Source organism: Heterodontus francisci, chromosome 7 (assembly GCF_036365525.1).
Source record: "Heterodontus francisci isolate sHetFra1 chromosome 7, sHetFra1.hap1, whole genome shotgun sequence".
Taxonomy (NCBI): domain Eukaryota; kingdom Metazoa; phylum Chordata; class Chondrichthyes; order Heterodontiformes; family Heterodontidae; genus Heterodontus; species Heterodontus francisci.
Genome location: NC_090377.1, coordinates 119,401,465 through 119,418,164, shown reverse-complemented (window position 1 = coordinate 119,418,164; position 16,700 = coordinate 119,401,465). Strand labels below are relative to the sequence as shown.

Genomic DNA, 16,700 nt, shown 5'->3' with positions numbered 1-16,700 from the left:
TGTCACAGTTAAACCAGGCAAAGGCTGAGAGGGAACCCCTAGACCCCTTCTCACCTGGTCGTAACAGAAATTTGGTAGCCAACGTCCTGGTTTTGACCCACAGACAAACGAAAAATTGGAAGTGGGAAGCCAAATTGATGCCAAACAAAAGAGAAAAGATTTCAATACAGGTTTTCTTGTGGTTGTATGTGCTAGAATACTAACATGTAATACTAACTGAAGATAGTAGTTCCCCAAGCCAGAGTGAAGTAACTTGGGATAAGTTAAAAGTCTATGGAGGAATTGAGGAAAGTGGCTGAGCAGTGTGGGATCACTGTATGTGGCAAGGCTAGGACGTTTGAAATCTTAAGGCTAGTGGCCAACCATTTTTCCCTTGAATCTGAAGAAGCAGGGTTAGAAGTAGACTCCGACAGGGTATTGCTAGCAAAAATACAATTGGAAGACAGGAAACTTTAATTAGAGGAGAAAGAAAGAGAGAGAAAGAACCTTCCAGAAAGAATGTGAAGGGAGAGAGCTAAGGTGGCTTGAGTTAACTAGGGGGCGACAGAATAACCCCAGTGAAAGCATGGCCAATATGGAGGAGCGTAATTCAGGGCAGGGTGCAGAATTGTTTAAACTCTCCGAACTGATATCAAAATTCAATGAGGGAGACGTGGAAGCGTCTTTTGAAAAACTGGCAGGGCAGTTAAAGTGACCAGCTGTGGCTTGGACTCTGCTGTTACAGAGCAAATTAGTAGGAAAAGCCCATGAGGTTTATTCCGTGTTGCCAGATGAGAGTTCATCAGATTATGAACCGACAAAAAATGCTATCCTCGGGGCATTAGTGCTGGAAGCCTATCGCCAAAGTTTAGAATCCTCAAGAAGCAAGCTAATCAAATTTACCTGGAGTTTGAGAGAAGTAAGCAGCTGGCTTTTGACCAGTGGGTGAGAGCTCTTAAAGTACAGCTCAGCTATGAAAATCTCAGGGAAGTAATTCTGTTAGAGGAATTTAAAATCTCTGTCCCACTCTCCATAAAGACACATGTAGAAGAACAGAAGGTTGATAAAGTCTGACAGGCAGCAGTCCTGGCCAATGAGTTTGCTCTCATTTATAAGTCAGTTTCCCAGGGGGAAACCTTTCCTAATCACTCCCACAAATACAAAAAAGGACAGAGGGTAGGAAGGTGATAGAAGCCCAAACAGTCCTGGAAGAGAAGGAAAAGCAGGAGACACAGGCACCCCCCCCCCCCCCCCCCCCTCTCTCTAGCCAAAAAGGAAGGTACTGTAAGTAGAAGTGAGACCCAGAGACCTGTGTGCTTCCATTGTGATAAAGCAGGGCATTTAAGAGCTGACTGCTGGAAACTGAAGGAAAAACCTGCAGGTTTAATCAGGGCACACCCGCTCAGTGACGACAGGACCCTGATGGAAAGCACAGTAGAACAAGCTGTGGCTTTAACTGCAGTAAGAGTGAGACCCAGGAAGCTTAATGCTGCAAGTGCCAGAAAATTTAATAGGATTCCTGAAGGTTATCAGGATTTTGTTTCTGAAGGGAGAGTAACCCCATACCCCTCCAGTGGGGCAAGCAAGCTCAAAGTAATTCTCAGGGACACAGGGGCCACTGGATCCCTTTTACTGGGAAAAGGCCTGACCTTTCCCCCAGAGCGTGCAGTAAACTCCAGAATGGTGGTGAATGGTATTGGAGGGCAGTGTATGCCTGTACCTGTACACTGGGTGCACGGAGTGCGACCTATTTTCAGGACCGGTGACGGTAGGGATTGGCCCTAGTTTGCCTGTGGACGGGGTTGACCTGCTCCTAGGTAATGATCTGGTAGGGACAAAGGTGGTAGCTTCCCCAGTAGTGAAAGACAGATCACAGGAGGTCAGAGAGATGGGACAGTGGCAGGAGATGGTGCCTTGCAGTTTCCCTGAATGTGTAATGAATGAGGCCATGATCAAACCAGTTCCACCAGAGGAGACTGAATTGGCACTTCAGGTAGTTGACCATGAGGTCTGTCTGTCTGAGACTTTCTTTGGAAAATTAGAAGACCCAGGGAATGAATTAAATGGATTTTCCCTAGCTGAGGCTCAGCGAGCCAACCCAGTTATTGCGAGAGTTAGCACAGGCTGCCCAGTCTGAAAATGAAGCAGAGGGAGTCCCTGATTGCTACTATTTAAAGAATGAGGTACTGATGAGGAAATGGAGTTCTCCTCACAGACCTGAGAGCAAGGAGTGGACAGTAGTTCACCAGTTAGTGGTGCCACAGAGGTACCGGAGAGAAATATTAAGAAGGGTCCATGAAGTTGCAGTGGCTGTGCATGTCAGTGTACAAAAGACTGACTGACCCAAAACTCCACAAAGATGTGGTGGAGTAATGTAGGAGTTGCCACATGTGCCTGGTTGAGGGGAAACCCCAACCTACAGTGAAACCTGCACCCCTACATCCTGTACCGGTGTTAGGAGGACCCTCCAGCAAAGGGCTCGTGACCTGTAAGGGACCCCTGCCGAGAACAAAAGGGAACAGGCAGGTACCAGGCTGGCAACAGGTTAGAAAGGAACAGGGATAAAGGGACCAAGAGGGCAGGTTAAATGAAGGCCGCGAAGAATCCCGGATGAAAGCTCCTACTGTCTGGTTAAGCAACCCCGAAATGTTTGAAACATTGGACCCACATCCTGCTATGTAAATGCAGACACTAGAAGCACCGCACTAGAGTTGCTAATAGCATTTACAGGCACCTGCAGAGACAACGAAAGCCCTCAAGAGGGCAGAGAAATCATGAGGGTGATGCCGCACCTAGTCGAAGTGCCACAGGGGAGTGCAGCAGAATCTGGACAAATACCTGCAAGAAAGAGTGTCCCAGAGGACAAAGGGAAGATTAGCTAAGAATCCACCCCCACAGTCAGGAAAAAAGGGAAACAGCCATCCCCTGAGGTGAAAAGCCCTTGCATGACTTATCAAAGCACTGAAAGGGAGTGCAGAGTGGAATTGCCTACTGCCGCCGCCCCTGAGCAGAACTCCAACCTAGGACCAATTAAACCTAACCCCCCCCCCCCCCCACCCACTGCAGACCTCAACAAGACCAACGACCCCTTCGGCAGTCAAGGAAATGTGCAAACTGAAAAAACTTCCCCAAAAACCACATGTCTATTGTGATGCCAAAAAGGGCTGTTTAAAGCAGCACTGCTACCAAGAAAAGACAGGCTATAACAATTGTTCAGGGTTCTGAGTGAATCAGAGCGATGCATGTCTGTGTTCCTATCCTGATCTTCACTGTCGTCCCTTTTAATGAAATGCTCATTTTTAAAAATCGCATTTCATTCTGCTGGGTGTGGAGGTGTCATGCAGACCCCCACCTGCCAAGAATGAGGCATAATAATTTTGTCCTATGAACATTGATTTTAAACTGTTGCTGGCGTGAAGAAATGACTTGTTTGAAGATCACCAGACACTGAGCTGGAAGGACATTTGCATACTAAGAGACACTGCTTGTGGAGACAAAGGACTGTTCCCTGCTCCAATTAACCCAAATGGATTTTGATCACCAGACATTGAAGGTGTAAGGAAGCACATTCCAGAGACTGCTAAGGTACAATCCACAAACCTCGCAGGAGAGACTGTTCCAAATAAGGAGCTAGTCATATGACTAACCTGCTGGGCAACCTGGGGTTTTTTGAATTGTACCACAGAGAATCAGAAGGCCGTGTGCAACTGAAGTTGAAACAAGGAAGCCTCTCGCTTTCTCTCAAGCCACCGGACCCACGGAAGAAGCGTAAACCTCAAGAGAGAAAAGACACCTACATCGGAACAAGTTGAAGCATGAACTGGACCCCAACGAGCAGCAGGGCTTACCAGCAGCCAAAGATTCCACATTGAACTTAAAGGACTGTAACTACCAGAGATTGCCTCAAACTTTTCCCCTTTATTCCTTCTACTTTTTTCTGTCTCTATTGGTGTGTGTGTTTATTGCATATGCACGCTAGCGTGGTCACGTCGCATATTCATATTTGTTAACCGGATTAGAGTTTAAGATTAACAAACAGTGGCGCAGTGGTTAGCACCGCAGCCTCACAGCTCCAGCGACTCGGGTTCGGTTCTGGGTACTGCCTGTGCGGAGTTTGCAAGTTCTCCGTGTGACCGCGTAGGTTTCTGCCGGGTGCTCCGGTTTCCTCCCATAGCCAAAGACTTGCAGGTTGATAGGTAAATTGGCCATTGTAAATTGCCCCGAGTATAGGTAGGTGGTAGGAGAATGGTGGGGATGTGGTAGAGAATATGGAATTAGTGTAGGATTAGTATAAATGGGTGGTTGTTGGTCGGCACAGACTCGGTGGGCCGAAGGGCCTGTTTCAGTGCTGTATCTCTAAATAAATAAATAAACTTCTACCTTTCTTGTTTAAATCTAAGGAAACCTGTTTGTTTTCTTTGCCTTACAATTGGAGCAGTGAACAAGGATTCACTGAGGGGGAGCTAAAAACACAGTGTTTTAAAATTAACCCCTATTACAGTTAAACCAGGCAAAGGCTGAGAGGGAACCCCTAGACCCCTTCTCACCCGCTCGTAACATCTGGTATCAATCTGCAAAATCTCTGGGGACAGGAAAGGAACAAAAGGGAAAGGTCTGAGACAGGATGGAGGGCAGGAGAGACTAAATAGCAAAAGGAGGTGAAGAATAGGAACAGATGATGTAAATGGTTACAGCAAAATAACAGAGGGGGAGAAAAGCATGGAAAATCTGGCAAAGCGGAGAGGGTTCCTGTGGCCTATGAAAGTGGCAGAGAAAGATGGGTAGATCCCAGGAATGTGGGCCACCCCTCTGGCCTGTACCGATATTCGAAGAGCTGCTTCTGTGCATTTCCCAACAAGTGGTGTGTTGCTTTTTCTATTGTTTTGTATATCTCCTCCACTTGCGGTGTTATAAGAAGATGCACGGTGTGCTGTCTGAGGCAGGGCTTGAGTGTGTTTATCATTGCAGTGTTCTATTCCATGAAGTGTGCTAAACGTTTTAGTGCCAGTTGCATGCCTGTGCTCAGGAGACTTTATGATCCTAATTTGTGGTCAGTTTCACCCTCCCGCTCTTCAGACTAGTGTCGCAGGATCTCTTATATCCATCTGAGAGGACAGACGGGTCCTCGGTTCAACATCTCCTGCAAAAGATGGTACCTCCGACAGTGCAGCACACCCTTAGTCCTGCACTGGGAGTGTCAGCCTAGATTAATTGCTCTAGTCTCTGGAGTGGGACTTCTGACTCAGTGGCATTACCAATATGAGATTTAGAAAAAAACAAGAAGTTTCTGTTGGTGCTGATTGAACACTATTTCACCCTCAAGTTTCTTCTTTTTGCTTCTTCTTTCTTTCTGTTGCAGGGTTCCCCCGGACAAGCTGGGCCTCCTGGTCAGCCTGGCTTAGCTGGGTTACCAGGGCCAATAGGACCCCGAGGACCTCCAGGTCCTCCTGGACCATCATCATCAAGAGTCCGGGCTGGATTTGTAAGTTCTTGTACCACAAACATAAGCTACATTTTTATATAGCATAACCTGAACTGTTCCATACCTCAGGACGTTGCATGGCCAATTGCACCATTTTATGATGAAAATGTTCGCCAACGTCAAACTCAATGGGATTTGGTGATGGTTGAAAAGTAAAAAAAATCTTGACCTTTTAAAATTTTGTTCTCAGGATGTGGGCATCGCTGGCAAGGCCAGTATTTATCGCCCGTGTCCCTAGTTGCCCTACAGAAGGTGGTGGTGAGCCTGCCCCTTGAACGACTGCAGTCTGTGTGGTGAAGGTACTCCCACACGTGCTGTAAGGTTGGGAGTTCCAGGATTTTGATACATTGATGATGAAGGAGTGAAAATACATTTCCAAGTCAGAGTGGAGTGTGACTTGGGAGGGGAAGGTGTTCCCATGCGTCTGTTGCCCTTCTGCTTCTCGGTAGGGGTGGTTACTATCCCCGAGTATAATGGACAACTACAGTCACAGGGAGCGTGCTGGCCAAAAGCCAGACGTTTGCAGTCATAATTACTGTTGTAAACTGACTGACCCGAAGCTTGAATGTGTGCAGAGTATACGTCATATACACACACACACGCAACTAGCAGTGATATATTTCCTCTGGGCTGCTGTTGAGGTTACCTGTCGGGTGGTTGAAGTGTGTGGGTGGCTTTTCTTAGGTTGGCCAAAACGTTGCATGGCAACAACCAACATAATATCAGGCTGTCTAACTGTTTCCATGGCAGGAGGAAATTGTGGTGACTTTCTCTGAAAATCAAGAACACATACAGAATGACTGGCTTTGGCCTATCCGAGGGTGGGATGATGTTGGGGAGGAGGCAAGAAAAAATATGAGTGGAATTGGCTTTGAAACCAATGTGTTCTTGCTGGCAAACAGGGCAAGGTATATTAATGCCACCCTTTGTTGGTCATATAAAGTTAGAGCCAGAAGCTGTTTCCACTCTTGTGTCGGTTGTGCACATAAGCTACTTAAGGTCAGCTTGAATAAGAAAGAGCTTGCAAGAACACAAGAAATAGGAGCAGGAGTAAACCATATGACCCATTGAGCCTGCTCCACCATTCAAAACATCATGGCCGATCTTAGGATTCAGTTCCACTTTCCCGTCCGCTCGCCATATCCTTTGATTCCCTGAGAGACCAAAAATCTATCTATCCCAGCCTTAAATGTATTCAACTATGGAGCATCCACAACCCTCTGGGGTAGAGAATTCCAAAGGTTCACAACCCTTTGAGTGAAATAATTTCTCCTCATCTCAGTCCTAAATAATTGGCCCCTTATCCTGAGACTGTGAGCCAACGTACCTTCTTTGACAGTGCAGCAGTCCCTCAGTATTGCACTGGGACTGTCAGCAGACAGCATATGCTTAGGTTACTGGAGTGGGGCTTTGAACTTACAACCTTCCAACTCAGAGGCAAGAGTGCTACCAAGTGACCTACAGCTGACAATGACCTAATCTGTGCTTGAGGTTATTGTGAAGCTTGTGCTATTGTTAAAAGTGGGTTTATCCCAGCAACTTGTGATGTGATGAAATTCTCTTTGCAGGATGACATGGAAGGATCTGCATTCCCAATAATCGCAGGACTACCAGGGGAGCGAGGGCTAGAAGGCATTCAGGTAAAGGTGAAAGGTCATGATGAGAATAGGCCACTTTGACACGCTATGCTCGACCAATTTATTTCAGCATAGGCACTCTGCCATTCTTGATTTAGTTAAACATGCCCCACGCCAAAATAAAACCAGCAGCCCACATCCCCCGAACGAGAAAAAAAGTAATCAGTCTTGCATTGTGCTTAATTATACATGTTCCTATTTTAATCTATTCAGTTATATCTTTCCTCTCCACTTCAGGAGTGGTGCCCTTCCACGGCACAAGTAGCATTCATCCCAAGGGGTCATTCCCCATGTTAGAGTCCAGGCAGCAAGTCATAGCATCATTATGGCACAGAAGGAGGTCATTTGGCCCATCGAGTCCATGCTGGCTCTCTGTAGAGCAATCCAGTCAGTCCCATTCCTCCACTCCACCCCCATATCCCTGCAAGTCTATTTCCCTCCAGTGCCCATCCAATTTCCTTTTGAAATCATTCATCGTCTCTTCTTCCACCACCCTCATAGGCAGCGAGTTCCAGCTCATTACCACTTGCTGTGTAAAAAGGTCCTTCCTCACATCGCCCCTGCATCTCTTGCCCAAAACCTTACATCTGTCTCCTCTAGTCCTTGTACCATCAGCTAATGGGAACAGCTTATCATTGTCTACCTTATCTAAACCTGTCATCACTGTACACCTCTATCAAATCTCCCCTCAAACTCCTTTGCTCCAAGGAGAACAAACCCAGCTTCTCCAACCTACCTTGTAGCTAAATTCCTTCAACCCTGGAATCATTCTGGTAAATCTCCTCAGCACCCTTTCAAGGACCCCCACATCCTTCCTGAGGTACCCAGAACTGGATGCAGTATTGTAGTTGTGGCCAAACCAGAGCTTTATAAAGGTTCAGCATTATCTTCCTGCTTTTTACTCAATACCTCTATTTATGAAGCCCAAGATCCCATATGTTTTGCTAACTACTCTCTCAATATGTCATGTCAACTTGAAAGATCTATGCAGATGAAGTGTTAGGAGCATAAGAAAATGGTGGGCAGGAAAAGGCCAACTTTGTGCATTAAGGCTGCCCCACACACCGTCATGACTGGAGCTAAAAATGTAACTAAACATTTACCACCTCCCCCGCACCCACACCCAAAATCCCACATCACTGCAGCCATGTAATCTCCTGAGAGAGGAGGCAAAAATCCACACTGCAAAAAAAAACAGGGCCAATAAGAGAAAAAATACTCTGAAAATTCCCATCCAACCCCAGCAGGAAATCAAAACCATCCAGGAGATCACATGGATGAAGTGTTAGCTATAAAGACATTTACCTTCTATATGATATGATCTCTGCCTTAGCCAGGAACCAGTCCAGCTCCTGCTTGAAGGCGCACAGGCAGACAGCACCGGGCACATCAGCCAGCAGCGCATTCCAGAGGATCAGTACTCTCTGGGAAAAGATGAACCTCCTCAACATTCAGTCTATCCTTACACGTACATAGTTTAAGCTCATGTCCCCAGTCCTTCTCCAGCACAGTCTGTTGGCAGATGACTCAGTCTTGGGTGGGTGGTAGCAAAGATGAAATACATGCATTATCCAGCAGAAAGAAAGATTTACCTTTATATAGCGCCTTTCACGGCCACCGGACATCTCAAAGCACTTTACTGCCAAATGAAATATTTCCTTTAAGTGTAGTCACTGTAGGAGTGTAGGAAACACAGCAGTCAATTTGCACACAGCAAGCTCCCACAAAAAGCAATGTGATAAAGGCAAGATCATTTGTTTTTGTGATGTTGATTGAGGGATAAATATTGACCAGGACACTGGAGTTAACTCCCCCGCTCCTCTTCAAAATAGTGTCATGGGCTCTTTTACATCCACCTGAGAGGACAGACAGGGCCTCAGTGTCATTTCCTTATCCAAGAGATGGCACATTTGACAGTGCAGCACTCCCTCAGTACTTTACTGGAGTGTCAGCCTAGATTTTGTGGTCAAGCCTCTGGAGTGGGACTCAAACCCACAACATTCTGAGAGTGCTACCCACTGAGCCACTACTGACACGGTTTGTGGTTTTCTATTTTTGGATGTTGGGATTAGAAAGCTTATTTCCAGGGTTTAGCTCTGAGCTCACTAATCTTCACATCCTGAACACCCTGCTTTAATTTGAAGACCTGGAAGCACCCTCAGCAAAATCATCATCCCCCTAATGTGTGTCCAAACACCACTTCATTCCTGGGTCATCAGACTTTAAACATTTCCATCAGTCTCCATTTCTTTTCCTCCAGGCTGCAAACCCTCCCTTTTAAAATTATCACCCCTGTTTTCAAATCCCTCCATGGCATCACCCCTCCCTATCTCTGTAATCTCCTACAGCCCTCTGAGATCTCTGCCCTCCCCCTTCCAATTCTCATTGCCCCACCATTGGCCAGACAAGCTTTGAATTAAAGGAGGAAATGAGTGATTTTTTGAAGTATTTCAGAGCTCTTGCTATGCTGCAGTAATATCCGAGGTTCTGGGAGATAGTGCGGGAGTTTCCACTCTTCAAAATAATTAATGTAAACCCATTAATCATTGGTGAAATGACTATCTATAATGAGGGATAAAGCTTGAGGACCTTCTATGGGATCAGATAACAAAGAGCTGTCAGATTTCATATAGACATCATTTATCATCCCCAACACCAATTGTTTGAAGAGTTAACAAGCAAATGCAGGTCAGTTGGGTTTTCGAAAGGCATTTGATGAAGACCTTTCATGTGATCCTGATAGGGATGGTTAAGGATCACAGGATGGATAACTAAGTGCACTGTTTCGAAACTAGAATGACAAATGGAAAATAACTCGGTCAGGGAAAAATGAACCATGAGTGTTGCACAAAAGACCTGCCCTGGGCCCTCTACCCTTCACAATATTTGGAATAAAATAAAGGAACTGACTGAGCTATTTGACTTGGAGCTGGATCATTACCTCTTGGACAAAGGGATTGACAGTCACTGCTTGAAATTTTTTTTTTACCTAGTGAAGGTGTGGGAAGGATACTGATGTTCTCTAAGAAATAGTCAGTGATCATGGAGTGTTTGGGGAAGGAATATATGATGATTTAAATATGCATGCACTCTGAAGGGAGTGAGCTTGATGGGCCAAATGGCCTCTTTTTACTCCTAATGCTCTAATACTCGTTGACCAATCCGGTGTGCTGCATCAAGGCAGCGTTGACCTCTCTTCTACACATCTCTGCAAATATAAGGTTGTGAGTCCACAGGTCCAAGGGGATAGCATTTGCCAGTATGTCGAGGTACATAGGATTTGCAGCATAGAAACAGGCCATTCGGCCCAATCGGTCTATGTCAGCATTTATACTCCACAGGAATCTTCCCTCACCCTACACACAAGGGGTAAGACAGGAGAAAGAGTTATCCAGTGAGAATGCTGTATGGTACAGCCTTCACACTGTCTGAAGTCTATAATCTGAGCTCACAAATGGTTGAGGGACTAAGGGAGCATCTCAGAGCCCCAATAGGCATGAACACAATTATCTAAATGTGTTCTCACCATGTATGTGACGTCAGCAAGGCTACATTTATTGCTCACCCCTAGTTGTCCCAGCTTGCAAGACTATCACACAGCATTGAGAGCAAACTGCACGGTATGGATTGGAAGTTACTTGTAGGCCAGACATGGTTTGGGTGGCTTTTGTTTTGCATTGTTCTCCAGTGCTAACAAACAGGTTGCTAGATTTAAAAAGAGAAAATGCTGGAAACCCTCAGCATCCTGGGGGAAGAGAAACAGAGTTACTTGGGGGAAGGAAATTTTAACATGGGTGAGCAGATGGGAGTGGGTGCAGTTTGGAGGGGGTGTTAAATGGGCAAAGGCTCCGAGTGCATTGGGAAACGGGCACCCAATCTGTCGACTTCTGGGTTTTAGTGGGGCGGGACAAGAGGGCGGGGATTTTAATTCTGCTAATGAGGCTGGCAGCCTCGGACTTAAGTGTGGCCTGCTGGTGTTTCCAGGTCTCAGGAAATCCGGCAGCTGCAGAGAGGCGAGGACAGCCTCAGGGAGAAGCCAAGTCCCTCCACGGCACAGTGCGAGGGCAAGCCCAGGTTTCCTCTGCGCTACCGGATTCCCCTCCCATCCTGATCCCAGTGTGTCCGCAAACAAAAACTCCCCCACCCCACCCCACCCCACCCCACCCCACCCCACCCCACCCCAACCAAACCAAACCAGTGTTTCAGGTCAATGACCTTTCATTAGAACTGGAAGAAGTTAGAGATCTAACAATTTTTAAGCAAATCCAGGGGCAGAGAGAAAGGTGGGCGAAGTGAGGGAGTGGAGAGAACAAAAGAGGAAGATCCAAGATAGAATGGTGCAAGGCTTAAGGGAGTGGTAATGGGACAAGTAAAGATACAAAAGATAGGTACTGGGGAGGTGTAAATGGTTACAGCAGGAACTATTACTAACAGTGGTTATGATCTAAAGCTGTTGAACTCAATGTTGAGGCCGGAAGGCTGTAAAGTGCCTAATACAGCATTTGCAGTAAGGAGCAATACCTTGCTAGATTTCTTCATTCTATTTTCACCACTTGTCTCAGTGGTGTTTGAATTTTAAGTTGCTTATATTCCAGTAGGTTTGGAATGATAATTTAAACCAAAACCCTTGCAAATGGACTATTAATTTTCAGTACTAGACACAAAGGGCGGCACAGTGGCGCAGTGGTTAGCATCGCAGCCTCACAGCTCCAGTGACCCGGGTTCAATTCTGGGTACTGCCTGTGTGGAGTTTGCAAGTTCTCCCTGTGTCTGCATGGGTTTCCTCCGGGTGCTCCGGTTTCCTCCCACATGCCAAAGACTTGCAGGTTGATAGGTAAGTTGGCCATTAGCAATTGCCCCTAGTATAGGTAGGTGGTAGGGAAATATAGGGACAGGTGGGGATGTGGTAGGAATATGGGATTAGTGTAGGATTAGAATAAATGGGTGGTTGATGGTCGGCACAGACTCGGTGGGCCGAAGGGCCTGTTTCAGTGCTGTATCTCTAAAACTAAAACTAAATGACCAGTTCAGGCAATTGTTGAACGATGAATCACTTTTAAATGCCTTGTAATGCTCTGTTTGATTTGCTTCTTTTCTACAGGGGAACCCGGGAGTACCTGGACTTCCTGGATTAAAGGTGAGGGGATCACCCATCCTGTCAAAGGAGCAGGTTTCCTAATTGAGGCTTTTGTTAATGGTTGCTATCTATCTTTCTTTTTCACAAACTCACTGGTTCGCTGATATACGTGTGCCTGTTGTGGTGAACTGGGTCCCAGTTGAAGTTCTTGATGAAAAAGAATGATGGAAAGGAAAGAACTTGCATTTATATAGCACCTTTCACTACCTCAGTCCATCCCAAAACTCTTTAGAGCCAATGAATTACTTTTGAAAGGTAGCCATTGTTGTACTGTAGGCAAAACAGCACCCAATCTGTGCCCAATAAGCTCTCTCAAACAGCAATAAGATGAATGACCAGATACTCTGTTTTTAGTGATGTTGGTTGAGGAATAAATATTAGCCAAGGTACTGGGGATAACACCCTGTCTCCTCTTCAAAATAGAGCCGCGGATCTTTTACTCCACCTGAGAAGGCAGACAGGTCCTTGGTTTAATGTCTCATCTGAAAGACGGCACCTCCAGCAGTGCAGCACTCTCTGGAGTGGGACTTGAACCCACAACTCAGAAACAACAGTGCTACCACTAAGACAGAGTTTTGTTTAGTTAGATTGGCTGGGAACACACCTCCCATCTAAGTATACCAAATAGGAGGAGCCATCTGCATTACATATAAGCTGGGACCAGGCCAGAAGGACCTTAGCGTCATAAGGGTGCATTTTATGATTTAGCACTCACCTCACTGGACCATCGGGCATGACTTCAGTATTATACGATCCGCCGCTCTCCCAACCGTCCAGTTTTTAATGCTTGAGACTGAAAAATTGGGGGAGCCACAGATGGGGCACACTAATCTCCAGGCTCCCCTTGCCAATGTGCCGGTCTTTTTGAGTGAGGCACCGCACCAAAGAAACTAACTGGTAAAACTTGTCTCACTGCATTTAATTTAATGCTTGCAAGGTAATTATCTGTCCAATTCTGGGAAGGGATGTTACACATCAGGGCACCCAGCAATCTTAAGAGGCTTGGCCTCCAAAATCAAAACCTTTTTTAATAGTTACCAACTGCTTACATAAGTAGTTAATACATAACCGATGGGAGCGGGCAACATTACCTCAGCATTAAACGGAATAAAATATATCCATGCCAACCGTTCTCTTAATTAATGCAAATGTCCAGAACAAGGACCCACAGCCATAAAATTAGAACCAGATCATTCAGGGCTGATGTTAGGCAGCATTTCTTCACACAGAGCATTGTGGAAATCTGGATTTGAGGTACAGATCAGCCTTGATCTAATTGAATGGTGGAACAGGCTCAAGGGGCTGAATGAGCTGCTTCTGTTCTTAATGTCCTGTGTTTTTCCCTTCCTCTATAGGGTGAACCAGGTATCAAAGGAGAACAGGTGAGTCCTGACAGTCTGAGGTGTCTGTCTGTGCTTGCTTGGCAGGCAACTGTTGCCCTCCTGTGTTGCTCTGTTTGCCATTCACAGGGTCTGCCATTGGTTATGCAGAATGAGGAAGCAATGCTTCTTGACCAATCATAGGGCTGAGTTGACACTGATATGGCACGGACGTTGTCAGTCTAACCGCACCATTGGCCTCGCTGCTGCTCCAATGCTGCTGCTCCTCATGGCCGTCGCCTTCTTGGTGACGGGGACATATATCAAATATATCAAGTTGAGAGGGTGGCTGCCATTTTCATCTGTTAACACGCTTGGGTCCCTGTCGTCAACTCTGTCTGTTCCAGATGCTTTATCGCCAGGACGCACGTCGTCAGCTTAGTGAACGAGGCTGTTCAGCTGATTGCATTACGGCTACGTCTGAACGTGGCTGAACTCTGTCAGGAATCCCATGTCACTGTCCATTAACTCTGCAATGCTGTTCATGAGGAGACACTGCGAAATGGAAGGCATGGTAGCTTGAGTGGATGGGAGTGAGAAGTTACAAAGGGACATGAACAGAGTGGGCTAAACTGCAGCAGATGGAGTTCAATGTGGGGAAGTGTGAAGTCCTCCATTTTGGATGCAATCAAGACGAACAGGAAGATTTCCTAAATGGTGAGAGACTGGGGACTGTGGAAGAGTAAAAGAATTTGCGTGTCCCTGTACATAAATCACTAAAAGCTAGTAGACAGGTACAAAAAGTAATTTAAAAGGCGAATGGAATGTCGGTCTTCATCTCAAGAGAGTTGGAATACACAAGTGAGGAAGTGATGCTTCAGTTGTATAGAGCCTTGTTCATCTAGAGTTCTGCATTCAATTTTAGGAAGGGTGTATTGGCTTTGACTGGTGTAGAACACAAATTTACCCGAATGATACCACAGCTTTAAAGGGTTAAATTATGAGGACACATTACATAAACATGATTTGTATTCTCTTTAGTTTAGATGGTTATGGGGTGATCTAATCGAGGTGTTTAAAATGGTTAAAGGATTCAGTAGGGTAGCTAGAAATTATATCCCCTGGCGGAGAAGTCCTGAGCAAGGGGACATAATCTTAAAATTCGAGCTTGGCCATTCAGGGCACAAGTCAGAAAGCACTTTTTCACATAAAGGGTAGTGGAAATCTGGAACTCTCTTGCCTAAAAGGCCGTGGACCAACTGAACTTTACAAGACTGAAACCAATAGATTTTTGTTAGTTAAGGGAGTTAAGGGATGTGGAACCCAGGTGGGTAAATGGCGTTTGAGGTAAACATCAATCATGAACTAATAGAACAGCAGAACAGGCTCAAGGAGCTGAATCGCTGCCCCTGTTCCTATGTTACATAAAACTTGTAGCTATGTAGGTGAAATGTCCATCTATAAATACTAGGAAATGCACCCAAACATCATTGTTGCAAACTCCTGAGGGGGTGACTGGTTTTAAATCATTTTGTCTGATTGCAATATTAACTCATCTAACTTTGTGTTGAGTCTAAGGATGAAGCTTGTTTTAAGGGACAGTTTGTCATGGGTTTCTTGTGCTGCAGCCCAACTGATTTACAACTAGTGTTCACCAATATTATGACTATTACGACCACAAAACGGAGGCAGGAAAACAAGTACAGTTCCTGGAGTGTGTGTGTGAGCTGTGCCACTTGACACACACTCACACAAGCAATATTTTTTATTCTAAAGATCCACCTGCAATTTCCTGTAAATACTGAGATGATAGGAGTAATGATAATCTTTGTAAGCAAAGGGAAGGGGAATTTATTTTTCAGGTGAGTGGTTCTAGTTGGGGTGAAGGCATTGAAAGAAATAAAGATGTTCACAACCTCAGGATGTCTGAAAAACATCGCAGTCAATTTTTGAAGTGTAGTCATTGTTGTAACATGGGAAACGTGACAGCAAAATTGTGCACAGCAAGCTCCCACAAACAGCAAAGTGATGATGACCAGTTTTCTTAATGATTTTGGTCGAGGGATATTGTCCAGGCACTGGGAAAACTCCCCTGCTGTTCTTCAAAGAAGTGGCATAGGATCTTTTCCATCCACTGCTCAATGTATTGTCCGAAAGACAGCACCTCTAACAGTACAGCACTCAGTCAGTACTGCTCTGGGATGTTAGCCTAGCTTTTGCGCTTAAGCCTCTGGAGGGGGAGCTTGAACCCACAACCTTCTGACTAAGATGCAAGGTTGTTTATTAACTGAGCCTTGGCTGGCTTGCTTCCACCCAACTCCATTGACAGTAATGTAAATTCATAACTTCAATTTCCTTTTGCTTTTTTCAGGGATTGCACGGGCCTCAAGGATATCCAGGAGAAACTGGGTTAATAGGCCCACCTGGTCCCCAGGTGAGTAAATGGAGTCACAGCTAAGCAACAAACTGCACTAAAAGTACGGAGGCATTGCCATTACATGTCTGAATCACTTCCGGCTGCATAGTTGCTTCTCTAAGCTTACCTCAGTTGGTCGAGTTTATTTGGCTGCCAGACAGTTGGAGCTTCTGGCAAGGTTGCGTAGAGGAAAGGCTAGTCCAATTGAACCCTCTTGAGTGAGACCCCTTTGGGGAATTGGTGGTGGAGTTTGCAAAGTTGACCACACCTCTTCAGATGAGGCAACTGTCCGGGTTTCGATTCGGGCCTTTCCGGTTCAATCAGTCTGAACTGCTGATGGTGGAGAAGTATTTTTTAATTGGGGATCCAAAGTACAATTTGTGCATGTGTGGGGCATTCCTTGGGACTCAGTTGTACTTTTTGGTGATTGAATACGTCACCGTTTTCAGGAGGATAGTCTAGTGCGTGTCAGCTAAATCTTAGCTTTTTGATTTTGATTTTGATTTAGAGATACAGCACTGAAACAGGCCCTTCGGCCCACCGAGTCTGTGCCGACCATTAACCACCCATTTATACTAATCCTACACTAATCCCATATTCCTACCACATCCTCACCTGTCCCTATATTCCCCTACCACCTACCTAGACTAGGGGCAATTTATAATGGCCAATTTACCTAACAACCTGCAAGTCCTTTGGCTGTGGGAGGAAACCGGAGCACCCGGAGGAA

The 16,700-nt window shown here is 45.7% G+C and overlaps 1 protein-coding gene across 3 annotated transcripts in view; it reads left to right on the top strand.

The window, feature by feature from the left end:
* The window catches only part of LOC137372280 (collagen alpha-1(XVIII) chain-like), a 345,709-nt gene that overhangs the window by 261,733 nt on the left and 67,276 nt on the right, over nt 1-16,700 (top strand). For all 3 annotated transcript variants that reach the window (XM_068036016.1, XM_068036015.1, XM_068036014.1), the window contains 5 exons: nt 5,339-5,461; nt 7,030-7,101; nt 12,200-12,235; nt 13,591-13,617; nt 15,926-15,988. In XM_068036016.1, coding sequence (XP_067892117.1) covers nt 5,339-5,461; nt 7,030-7,101; nt 12,200-12,235; nt 13,591-13,617; nt 15,926-15,988 — 321 coding nt within the window. The remainder of the gene's footprint in view (nt 1-5,338; nt 5,462-7,029; nt 7,102-12,199; nt 12,236-13,590; nt 13,618-15,925; nt 15,989-16,700) is intronic.